Raw genomic sequence first — 11749 nt, forward strand, 5'->3', positions numbered from 1 at the left:
ATGTGAGCTGCAACAGAAGGAAGGGAAGGAGGGAGCTCCATAGATATGTAAGCAGAGGGAAAGGCAAGTGCAAAGGCACTAGGGTGGGAACAGGGTGGGGCTGGGGAAGAGTGAGTCAGGGGAGAGCAGTAAGAGACCAGCAGAGGCCTTGGCGGCTATAGTAAGAACTTTGGTTTCCTCCTAAGACAACGGAGGTGGGAAGATACTTGAGGGTTTTTGACATGATCCCCAGAAGACTCGGAAGTTTCATAGGCTACTCACTGCCCACCTCTGGCTCCCCTTTCATAGCAAAATTCACAAGGACTGTCTACACTCTCTGTCACCACTTTCTCACCTCATCCCTTCAACCAGGCCATTTGGGCTCTGGAACCCATCACTTCTCTTAAAAAGATCTTATCAGGGTCGTCAGTGACTACAATCTCGCCAAAGCTCATGATGATGCTCAGTCCTCCTAATTCCCAACCTTGCAGTGGCAACTCACATGGTTGCACTGCTGCTCCACAGTTCAGCAACCCCAGACTCTAGTTTGGTTTTCTTCCTCCTTCACTGGCTTGTTCCTTGTTCTCCATATCTGTCAGAGTTCTGCACATAGTAGTGCCCCAGGGCTCTGACCTCTGACCCACGCAGTACTCTTCCCCTGGGCTTTGGGTCAGCATACCATTGATATGCTGATGACTTCTGCATTTATATCTCTAGCTCCAAATTTGTAATTCCAACTGCCTTGTCTACATGTCCACTTGGAGGTCTAATAGGCACCCTCTCCAAACATTCTTCATCATCAGAAATGGCATCACCACACACCCATCTGTTCAGGACAAAATCCCGGGAAGCATCCTTGATTCTTCTCTTCACTCCAATTGGTTCTGCCTCCAAAAGACATCCTGAATCTGACCACATCTCACCAGTTCCCTGTTAGCCACCAGTTCAAGCTGCCACCATCCCTTGCCTGGATTACTGTAAAAGCCACCGAATTTCTCCCCCACCCCACCTCCACTCTTACCTATCTCCTCCATTCTTCATCCAATCTCTTAAGACGTAAGTACCAGGGCCATGTCCCTGCTTAAAAGCCTCCACTGGCTTCCCACTGCAACAGGAACAAATCCAAACCCCTTATCATGGCCTACATGACCACACATGTTCATGACCTTGTGGTTCCATCTCCCTCCCCGTTCCCCCTCCCTCACCTAGGGCTCCAGCTGAACACACTGAGTTGGTTCCTGCCTCTAGTTTTCCACACTCGCTTTTCCTTGAGCCTGGAATACTTGTCCCCAGGGTCTTCACCAGGCTTCTTTCTCATCCTTCAGCTTTCAGCTCAACTACCTCTGAAAGGCCTTTCCTGACCTCCCAATGGAAAGTCTTCTCCCCACTCTCAACTCTCTAGCACTTAATTTTCGAAATTATTGTATTCACTTGTTTTGGAGTTCCCTCTGTTACCTCTCCCCCAACACCTACACTGGAAAGCTTCCAGACAGCAGGGACGCTTTTAAGTTCAGCCACAAACACTGCTTGGTACAGAGCAGATGCTGAAGAAACTGAGGTTGACTGAGAGCCCACAAGCTTATCCAGGGCTCTTACAAGGTTCTGGTTTGCTGCAGGGAGAGGTGGCCCTCTAACTGCTTACTCTCACCCTCAGCGGGGTGAGGAGATGGGGGGCTAGCCACCACCCCTCCTCTGCCTTCCCCTCCCCCCTCCTCCTACCTGCTCTGTTCTTCCTCCTCTTACCCGCCTCTCCTTCACCCCACCCTGTCGCGTGTCTGACCCGAGGGCACGGGCGCTGGAGCGCAGGGACCCGACCGCGGGCCGCGGAGGGAGGATGGCGCTCGAGGCACTGCGCTTGGGGCTGTTGCTCCTGGTCTGCTGGGACTCGGCAGGTAACGCTCACCTGTGGGCCTGCTCCGCGGAGGACCGGCCGAGGAGTTACCGAGAGGGGGTCTCGCTGGCAACTGCCCCTGCCCGGGTCCGGGCGGCCTTGGCGTCCCTCCGCGCAGCCGTTACTGGCGGTTCCAGGCCCGCCCCGCGGTTGCCTAGGGACACGAACTTGGGGGTGTGCGGGGCTGGCGTTGTGAAGCCAGCAACCCTCTTTAGTCCCAGCATCTTCTTAGTGACCCTGCTGTCTGCTCTTTCTCTTTTAAAGCAGATTTCCTGGAGCCCAAGATCGGGAGTTGGGTTTTTATGTACCAGGGGCCCTACAGAGCCTCAGCGGGAGATGTACAGGAATCAGGAATTGTGAACGCCAAGGGCGCCGGGCACTCTGGGGCTCATGAGAAAGGGGCCTTACTTAGTCCAGCCAGACATGATGCCCATTTAAAATGTAGTTAAGGGCTTCCCTGGTGGCGCAGTGGTTGAGAGTCCGCCTGCCGATGCAGGGGACACGGGTTCGTGCCCTGGTCCGGGAAGATCCCACATGCCGCAGAGCGGCTGGGCCCGTGAGCCATGGCCGCTGAGCCTGCACGTCCAGAGCCTGTGCTCCGCAATGAGAGAGGCCACAACAGTGAGAGGCCCGCATACCAGAAAACAAAAAAAATGGAGTTAAAGTGGTAACACCTAATGTCAAATTTTGCATTTATTACCTTGAGCCACAGAGGAAAAGAACATCGTGAATTATTGAGTTTCTTCTCTAACTTTTATTCGGTAGCTCCAAAGTTTCTCAAGCAATTCTATTAGCGTGGTCAGTTACGGAACCGGTACCAAATGTTCTCTGTGTGCCTGCTAGGAGAGGTGCCAGAACACAGCTGAACATACTTCTTAGGGGGGGTTCAAAGAAGCTAGGCATCGGAGGGAAAGGGAGACACATGGCCCGTATAAATCACAAGGTGAATTTTAAAAAACCCTTATGAACAAGAATTGACCTTTATTAACCCCATGCTTTAAAGTGTCTGTTTCCTTCTTGCAGCCTCTTTGAACACTCAGTTTGCTCACCCTTCAGAATACAGAACAGTAAGTAGGAAACCACTTGTATTGTTTCTACTGATACAGCGAAGCCCTCAAGAGTTTGGGTTGGGGGCTGGTTTTCAGGTCTGACCTGCCACTTTCAAAACAGTGGACTGCTTCTTTAGAAACCAGATTCTCAGGCAGGCTTTTTGACGGATCACGATGTAAAATTTGGTTGACAATAGCTCAGGCCTTGAAGGCCTCAGGGCTTTGTTTCCCTAATAGTTACACCTTGTACTAGACATTTTATGTATATTATCAAATTAAATTCTGTGTAAGCAAGCGAAGGTCGAGCAAATGAGAAGAAGCAAAAGCTAGTTATTCAGAGCTTGTTGAAGCAAGTGAATCAGGCATATCACCTGCATTTTGGCAGAGACTCAAAGGCAGAGGAGTGGGAAAGCTTTAAAGTGGGAAAAAGGGAAGGCATCAGGTGTGCCCTGATCAAGGCTGTTGGCATGGGGAGGCTGTAAGTGGGTAACTAAAGGCAGGAATCCTATGTGATTGGTTAGGAGGGCATATTGGCTTTCTCTGATTGGTCCTAAGTTGGAAGCAGGAACAAAAATTTAGGGAAACTATCAGTTATTAATCAAGGCCTGGCCATTTTGGCCAATCGTTACAGAGCTTACTCTTTGGCCTATTGGACTGTCACTAGAGATAACCATCTGACTTCTGACGAGTCTAATTTATAGCAGGTTGGCTTCTTGGGTTGGTTATTCTAAGTAATGGGTTGGTTTCCTAGGCAAGTTGCTACAGGTTATGGGTCAGAGTTCTATTTTAATATGTGGTCTGACACTGTCCATTTGTATATGCAGTCTCTCAGTTCTCACAATGACCTTGTAAGATAGATAGATATTATTATTTTACATATGGGGATATTGACCTCCGTGGGTTAGGTAACTTTGAGTATTCAATTCAGTGTAGACCTTTCCCAGGAAATCTTCCCACTCTGTTTTTTTTCCTCCAAAGCAGATATAAATGCACTTTCTCCATGCTTCCATTCAAACTATACTGCATCATCATCATCACCATGCTAGTGTAGGGAGGAAAAAAATCTTTCCTCTACCCTTCTAAGTTCTCAGCTGGGGCACCTATAACAAAGGACAGGTTAACAAGAGAAAAATAAACAAACGTTTATTAACAAGTGCATTGTGCATACACATGGGAGCACTCAAGAGATGAGTAACTCAAAGAGGTGGCTTTGAAATCTGCCTTATATAGCATCTTTACCAGAGAGCAATAAGTTTGTAGATAAATGACAGGACAAAGGAAAATGGTTTTAGGCTTCCAAGGGTGGCAAACAGTGGGAAGAAAAATAGTGGGAGGGAACTAATGAAGTAAGGTTTGTTTGCAGATTCCTCAGGTGCCATTTCTGGGCTGATAAGAGTCCAGAGTCATCTCCACTAAAGGAGAATTTATATCCTGCCTTTAGGCAGAAAAGGGGAAGAGAGAGAGAGCTGCAATATTAACTGCCTTTAGCTCAAAGTAATTTTTATGTCATAGAGCCATATTTTGGGGGTGACATTCTGATTTTCTTCAACACTAAATGTTTAGATACCATTTACTATGTGCCAAGCACTGTTCTAAATTCTTTATATAGAATAAGTCATTTAATTTTTTTTTTTTTTTTGGCCACGCAGCAAGGCTTATGGGATCTTAGTTCCCCAACCAGGGATTGAACCCAGGCCCTTGGAACTGAAAGTGTGGAGTCCTAACCACTGGACAACCAGGGAATTCCCTCATTTAACTTTTCACAGCACTATGAAGTAGGTACCATTATTATCCCCTTGCAAGGTCACATGGAAATGGTGCAACTATGGGTCCAACCCAGGCATTCTGACTCCAGATTGGTGCTCTTCACTAGCCCATCATAGCACTGAATTGTAATAGCCTGTCTTCCCCTAGTAGGCGGTATACTCCTGTGGTCATGGATGATGTCTTATTTGTTATTTGATACCCAGTCTTCAGCACTTAATGGGTGCCCAATATTACTTTTGCTCAGATGACTCAGTTTTCTTGGGTTTCATTTTCTTTCAGAAAATGGGGGATAATAACAGTAGAAACTCAATCAGGCATCCTGCATTTAAGCAGACTCACATATGACCCTCTCCTTTCTCTCTGAACGATTCCCACAGCAGATCGATTACTCACTGGTTATAGACAGGTTACCTTCCTGCTTAACTACTCTCCTGTATTCCAGTAAAGCTTATTTTCCATCAGTGGTGTTATGTGCTGACCAAGACTCAGGTGTGTGTGTTCACAAGCCTATTATGCCAGTTGCCAGTCCTATTTTAATTAAAAGTGTAAAGACAGCATAAACATGAGTGTAGAGAAATAAAGCTGTTTATATGAGAAATGAGTCAAATGATTTTGAAAGACTTGCTGAAAGACAAAATGCTAAAAACAAATTGAATTAGGTGTAGGTAAACAACTGAAAATAATTGGGGAATTAATTTTTAAAATTGTATATTACCTTGCTGTGCCAGTGTCTATAAAGTCTCACCATATTTAAAAAGGGGCAGTTTTACCCCCCAGCAGACATTTTGATTGTCATGACCAGGGAGTTGTCACTGGCATCTAGTGGATAGAGAACAGAGATGCTACTAAATATCCTACAGCGCACAGCCTCACACAGCAAAGAATTATCTGGTCCAAAATATGAATGGGGTTGAGAAATTCCATTTTAAAGAAATCAAAACAAGAAATCATAGGTGATTTATTGTGGGTATGATTTTTGCAGTCTTACTACACAAAACTCTAGTTGAAACATTCATAGGAAAAGTCTTACGTCTTGTGTCAGGTAGGATTAGATTCAGCTGCAAGAAACAACGACTCAAAATAACAGCTCACAGAGCTGCCATCTTAGGATGTGGCTTTTGTCTTCCTGGTCTGTAAGATAAAAAGTAGAGCTCCGTGCACCCAGGAGCAGGACGGAGGAATGGACAAAGGAGAATAAAAGTTGGCAGAAGCAGAGGACAGGTACCAACTTTCTTTTAAAGGAGGTTCCCAGACACTACTACACAATAATTCCACTGGTATCCCATCAGCCTGACCTTGATCATGTGGTCATACCTAGCTGCAAGGGAGGTTATCTTAGTGTAGGTAGCATTACAGCTGGCCATGTGCCCTGTCTTTGCCTTACATCAAAAGAGTGGCAATTTTATTTTCATTTATATGTTTTAAGATAAAATATTTAGGGTATGTTATATTTTTTGTTACTGTTTATGTGCTTTAATTGACTTTTTCAGTTAAATGACCAAGAACCACTTGTCCCAATCTCATTGGATAAGAGGGCATCTACTCTCCTGTGGAAGCCCTGGAAGGCATCATCTTAGTGAGCCTGGAGCTGCAAGAAACACATCAGGCTCCAAAATGGAGATAGAGGGCTGAACGGAGGATGGAAAGGGTCAAAAAATTTCTTTACTTCAGAGTTTGGCCCAAGGCCAGCCCTGCTTAGCACCTTATAAATCCAGATAATGTCAGTAGAAGTGTGTAATTCATTTATTAAGAGTGCTAAACAGTGTGACTTACTCTGAAGTGAGGAAAGGTAATCACTATTTACTAAAACATACACGCACACACAAAACAGAAATACAGCAGGCCATATATTTAACCTGTTATTAAAGTGGGACTCTGCACACCATGGTGTGACCATTGTGACCATTTCTAGTCCTGGCCCTGCTAGAGACTAGTGGCTGTGCACAAGACATGTTACCTATCTGGCCTCAATTCCATGAAATCTGAGGGTTGAGTTCCATGACCCCATATCGGTTTCTTAGGGCTGCCATAATAAAGCCACAAACCGAGTATCTTACACAACAGAAATGGATTGTCTCACAGTTCTCAAGGCTAGAAGTCCAAACTCAAGGTGTTGGCAGGGTTGCTTCCTTCCGAGAGAGGAAGTTCTCTTCCTCTCGCCTAGTATCTGGTAGCCTCAGGCATTCCTTGGCTTGTAAATGACATTCTCTCCATGTCTTCACACAACCTTCCCTCTGTGTGTGACTCTGTGTCCAAATTTTCCCTTTTTATAGGGACACCAGTCATACTGGATTAAGGCCAATTCTACTCACCTTAAGTTGATTACCTATATAAAGACCCTATTTCCATATATGGTCACATTCTGAGGTACTGGGGGTTAGGACTTTAACCTATCTTTCTGGGTGGACACAATTAAACCTATAACCACCCCTGAGATCTGATTCTGAACGTACTGCTTTCTTTAATGCTGTTGCTTAAATGCCAGTATCTTAAAAGTCCAGACAGGATTCCCGAGTGTATCTGGGCATTATGCACAGGGATTAGGTGGAATGTAACAGGACATTCTCATGGAGGTGGGAGTGAAGAGCAAATTATGAAGCTGGAGGATAGAAAAGTAGGTTTGGTGACATGTCTTGGACTTTCATTTAAAAATCAGCCAGACAGAACCTTCCTCTGAGGTCCTTTTCTTACATAGCAGGTTTTGACCCATTGCTTCAATACTGCATCTGATTTTTGCATTAGAAAAACTTTTTTTGTGTGTGGAAAATAGAAATCTTTCTGTAGGCCGTTTCTAGGAAATCTAGGGAAACTTGGGACTTTGTCCTCCCCTCAGCTATTTTGTGATGAGAACGTCTCAAGTTATTCTCCAATTTCTGTCTTCCCTTCCCTTTTCTAGCCAAACTGCGATCAGTATAAATTACCAGGATGTCCCAGGGACTTTAACCCCGTGTGTGGAAGCGACATGTCCACGTATCCCAATGAGTGTACTCTGTGCATGAAAATCAGGTAACAATTTTACAGTATAAACTAGCCAAGTTTTCTTTAGTTCTTATCTTGCATTTTTATTACTTAGGAAGTTGTGACTCTTGGACATAAGAATCAAATGAGACATAAGTAGTTCTATTTTAAGACTGACATTTAAAAAGACACAGACTCCTTCAGTACATTTTCTAGGTCAAGGTTAGAGAACGAGGTGAGTGATTAATCAATTATAGACCAAATAATGAAGTGATGTTACTATCCAGGGATGGGTAGTTTCCCAAAATTAAGAATATATGTAGTAGTCAAACTCTGTGGAGTAGTAAATGTTCTATTAAATTCAGAGGGCATGTACAGGCGACCTACACAGCCTGCACTACTGGTCAGAAAACAGATCTGTTAGAATGCTCAGTAATAAGTGTATTGATATTATACCTGATGCCCTTCATGTAACATACCTGACCAGCTCAGGTGATCATGACTCCCCCTCCAGGTATGCTGCTTTGTATTTCAGGGGTCCATTCTCTGAACTCAGTCTTCAGGAAATTACTAGGTCTTCGCAGAGTGATTCTTTGGGGATAGTTCCTTGTGCCACTGGGTTAGGAAAAAAATGGCAGAGTTGGGCTTTCGCCCTCATAATTTCCTAGATTTAGCTTTAAAAATGACTAATTAAGTGTCACCCTGGAAAGAATCTAATGTATAATGACATGGCTCTTTTTAATACAAAGAGGCGGACAGTTTCAATATGGTAGGTAATAAATGTGTTTTTATGGTTGTTCATTTTGCAGGGAAGATGGTCATGATATTAAAATAATCCAAAGTGGACCATGCTAATGGAACAGTTCACAGAAGAGAAATTGGAGAAACCACCTTTAACTGCACACTAAATGCATTTCATCTTCCCTTTTTCTCTTTTCCTATGTTACTTTGCGTGAAATACGTTAACCCACATTTTCTGAGGTGAGGTATGGAAGAGAGCCATGGACTGTGACTAATAATTAAAACAAACAAACAAAAATACTTGTTTCTTGGCTTTTGCCCCTTGAGTTAAGATTATTGCCCAGATGACTTATGTGCTGCTTTATTTAGCTGGAATAAAATCAGCATCATATTCAATTACCACTATTCCCTGTTGAATATCCATTCTCACTCAGCAGCCTCATGTGGCTCTTTCCCTCTGAGGCAAAAGTGAATTTCACTAAGGGAGAAGTGGAGTCATTTTTTTAGAGGGCAAAGTTTATTCTCCTTCCCCATTTCCCTAAATCTTGGATAGGTAATGTATGTGTAACTGGTACAGTGTTCTGCACAGAGCAAATAATGTGAGATGAGACTTTACTCTGAGCTGGTAGAGTCTAAGAATCATGCAGGTAAAAATACTTATAAGATTCCATAACTCCTTTCAAAACAGTGTTCCTTCAGGGTTAATGCAGGAATTTGCCTTTTCCCTTTTTTTAGGACACTGATTCTCAAGCCTGGGCGATTATCCCCCAGGGGACATTTGCGACTATATCTGGAAGCATTTTTGGTGTCACAACTTGAAGGGTGGGTGCTCCTGACATATAGCGGGTAGAAGCCAGGGATGCTGCCAAAGACATCCAGCTCCCAACAACCAGGAAATTTTCAGTCCAAAATGTCAGTAGTGCTGAGGTTGAGACATCCTGTCTTAGAGTTTGATGCAACATAAAGAACAGACATAGTAATAACAAAAGTGACCAAAGGTTAATTTAGAAAGATAGTGTTTTCCAGATAGAGGATTTTGAGTCAAGTCCTGGGTTTAAGTTCATTCCAGGGCCAGGAAACTGTGAGACCGTGAGGCAAGAGGTGGCTGGGAGAGTGTGTAGTGAACAGAACATGGCTTTGGGGGGTGGGCTAAACGTGAATTTGAATTCTGATTCCAACACTTACTTGAGCTTCTCTTTTCTTATCTGGAAAAGGGGGATAATGCTCAACCCATGGAGCTGCTGTGAGGAAACTGCTCAGCACAGCACTTGGCACATGGAAACCACTGAAATAGGCACTGTTACTTAAGTACCCCTCTTAGGGAGGAAGAAACTGAGGCCTGCAGAGGCAAACCAACTTGTCCAAGGTTATAGAATACATGCAAAACAGTCTGGACTAGAAGCCTGGTCTCTGAATTCCCAGACCTCTGTTCTTAAAAGAAATAGAGGCAATGAAGTGGGAAGTTGTATAACATAAATGTGCCACAATTACATTATGTCCTGTAGTTATTTTTGGCTTAAAAGTTTTATAAAAGTGATGTATGATTTTCAGAAAGTTAAAAAAGTACACAGAGGGCTTCCCTGGTGGTAGAGTGGTTAAGACTCCGCCTGCCAATGCAGGGGACACGGGTTCGAGCCCTGGTCTGGGAAGATCCCACATGCTGTGGAGCAGCTAAGCCAGCGTGCCACAGCTATTGAAACCTGTGAGTCTAGAGCCCGTGCTCCGCAACAAGAAAAGCCACCGCAATGAGAAGCCAGCACACTGCAATGAAGAATAGCCCCCACTCGCCTCAACCAGAGAAAGCCCACGTGCAGCAACGGAAGACCCAACGCAGCCAAAAATAAATAAATAAATTTATTTAAAAAAACCCACAGAAATATATTTAAAAATTGAAAGTCTTTCCCATACTAGCCTCCAGAGGTAACCAATATTAACCTTTCGGAACACAGTCTCCGTAAGTATGTGGTATATATAAAATCACACACAGAAACACACCCCTGCCCTATAAACTTGCTTCTCTCCTTATATTTGTTTTTTACGTCAATATATGTAGTCTTCTCTTTTTAAAAGCTACACTTAAAAGTATTTTATTGTGCCATAAGTTACCCAGCTCTATTGATCTGTAGTCAGATATTAGGAGTCTCGTGGTTGAAACTGGAAGAATCCCAATTCAAACTAGCCTTAGGTAAGGAGGAAATTGGCCCATTTAGTCATATTTGCAGAAGAGTGGGGGGACGGGGCGGGGGCGCGTTAGCCTCAGAGGGTGCCTGGGACCAGGGCCTCTAACCCATCAGGACTCCCTGTCTCTTCGTGTCTCATCTCTGTTTATTTCAGCATAAACAGCTTCCTTTATAGACTAGCTTTACCCCCTGTGTGGGAGGCAGAATTGGCGGCTCCAGATCGTATCCTAGCAGCTTCCTGACCTGACAGGAGATGACTCTTTTGTAACAGCTCCAGGTGAAAAAGTCTGCCTGAGTCACAGCCCCACCGCCTCACTACCTGAAAAGAAAATGACCCTTTTCTGGGCCAAGACAAATCGGTTCACGCTGGATCACACACCCACCCTTCAGGCCAATTGCTGTAGTCACAGGAAGTACGGTGATATGTGATTGGTTCAGCTGAGATGAGCACTTGGGTGCAATGTTCCCAGAGGGAAAAATTCAAGAAGACAAAATATCAGTAGATGTTAACTATAGGCTGCTTACAGTTTTTAATGATTATAAAACTGTTTCAGAGAATATCCTTATAAATACATTCTTGGCACTTGAATGTATATATGTATATATACACATGATGAAAATAACTTAAAAATATTTAGAATAAAATTATGCTCATGTAGCATACACTAATCACCTGTTTTGCCCAGCAGCTCTTCCTTCTTCTGCTCCAAAAAAGCACTGTTTCTGCTTCCCACTCTCCTTCTCCACTCCACTCCAGACTTCTGGCCGAATGGAGCTGCCGCCTTCTTACAAGATCCTGTATCCCTGACCCTGGTGATAGGTTGAAGGGTGAGCACCTGGTCCAAATTAGACCAGTCATGACCAGTAATAATTCCCCCTACCCTGGTCACAGAGGTTGGTCTGCAGTGGGTTTCTGACCATTCAGAGTCCTCCCTCAGAGAAGAGCCCTTTTCCTTTTAGGTGGTGGGATTGAGAGTCTTTGTCAGTGAAAGCTGCTGGAAGCCATGATCCCTCACTACAGAGAAAGACTGCGGTAGGACAGCATGAGGCCAACATGCCACGGAGAGCAGAGACCCGAGACCCAGAGAGTCGTGGTGGAGCTCAACATTCTGGTTCCAACATAAAAGACTCAGAATTGCCAAACTAATACTGAGGAAAAAGAACAAAGCAGGAGGCATAACCCT

The 11749-nt window shown here is 44.3% G+C and overlaps 1 protein-coding gene across 1 annotated transcript; it reads left to right on the forward strand.

The window, feature by feature from the left end:
• Positions 1-1813: 1813 nt before the first annotated feature.
• Positions 1814-8499, forward strand: SPINK2 (serine peptidase inhibitor Kazal type 2). The gene is made up of 4 exons (XM_060012472.1): positions 1814-1871; positions 2894-2937; positions 7583-7692; positions 8454-8499. Exons 1-4 carry the CDS (start codon positions 1814-1816, stop codon positions 8497-8499), a joined length of 258 nt encoding a protein of 85 aa, XP_059868455.1.
• Positions 8500-11749: the final 3250 nt, after the last annotated feature.

This window comes from Delphinus delphis, chromosome 5 (genome assembly GCF_949987515.2).
Source record: "Delphinus delphis chromosome 5, mDelDel1.2, whole genome shotgun sequence".
Lineage (NCBI taxonomy): Eukaryota > Metazoa > Chordata > Mammalia > Artiodactyla > Delphinidae > Delphinus > Delphinus delphis.

Coding starts and splice junctions, on each gene's coding strand:
- SPINK2 (XM_060012472.1), top strand. CDS start 1,814: ATGGCGCTCGAGGCACTGCGCTTGGGGCTGTTGCTCCTGGTCTGCTGG. Junction 1,872..2,893: donor GGTCTGCTGGGACTCGGCAG/GTAACGCTCACC, acceptor TCCTTCTTGCAG/CCTCTTTGAACACTCAGTTT. Junction 7,693..8,453: donor ACTCTGTGCATGAAAATCAG/GTAACAATTTTA, acceptor TTCATTTTGCAG/GGAAGATGGTCATGATATTA.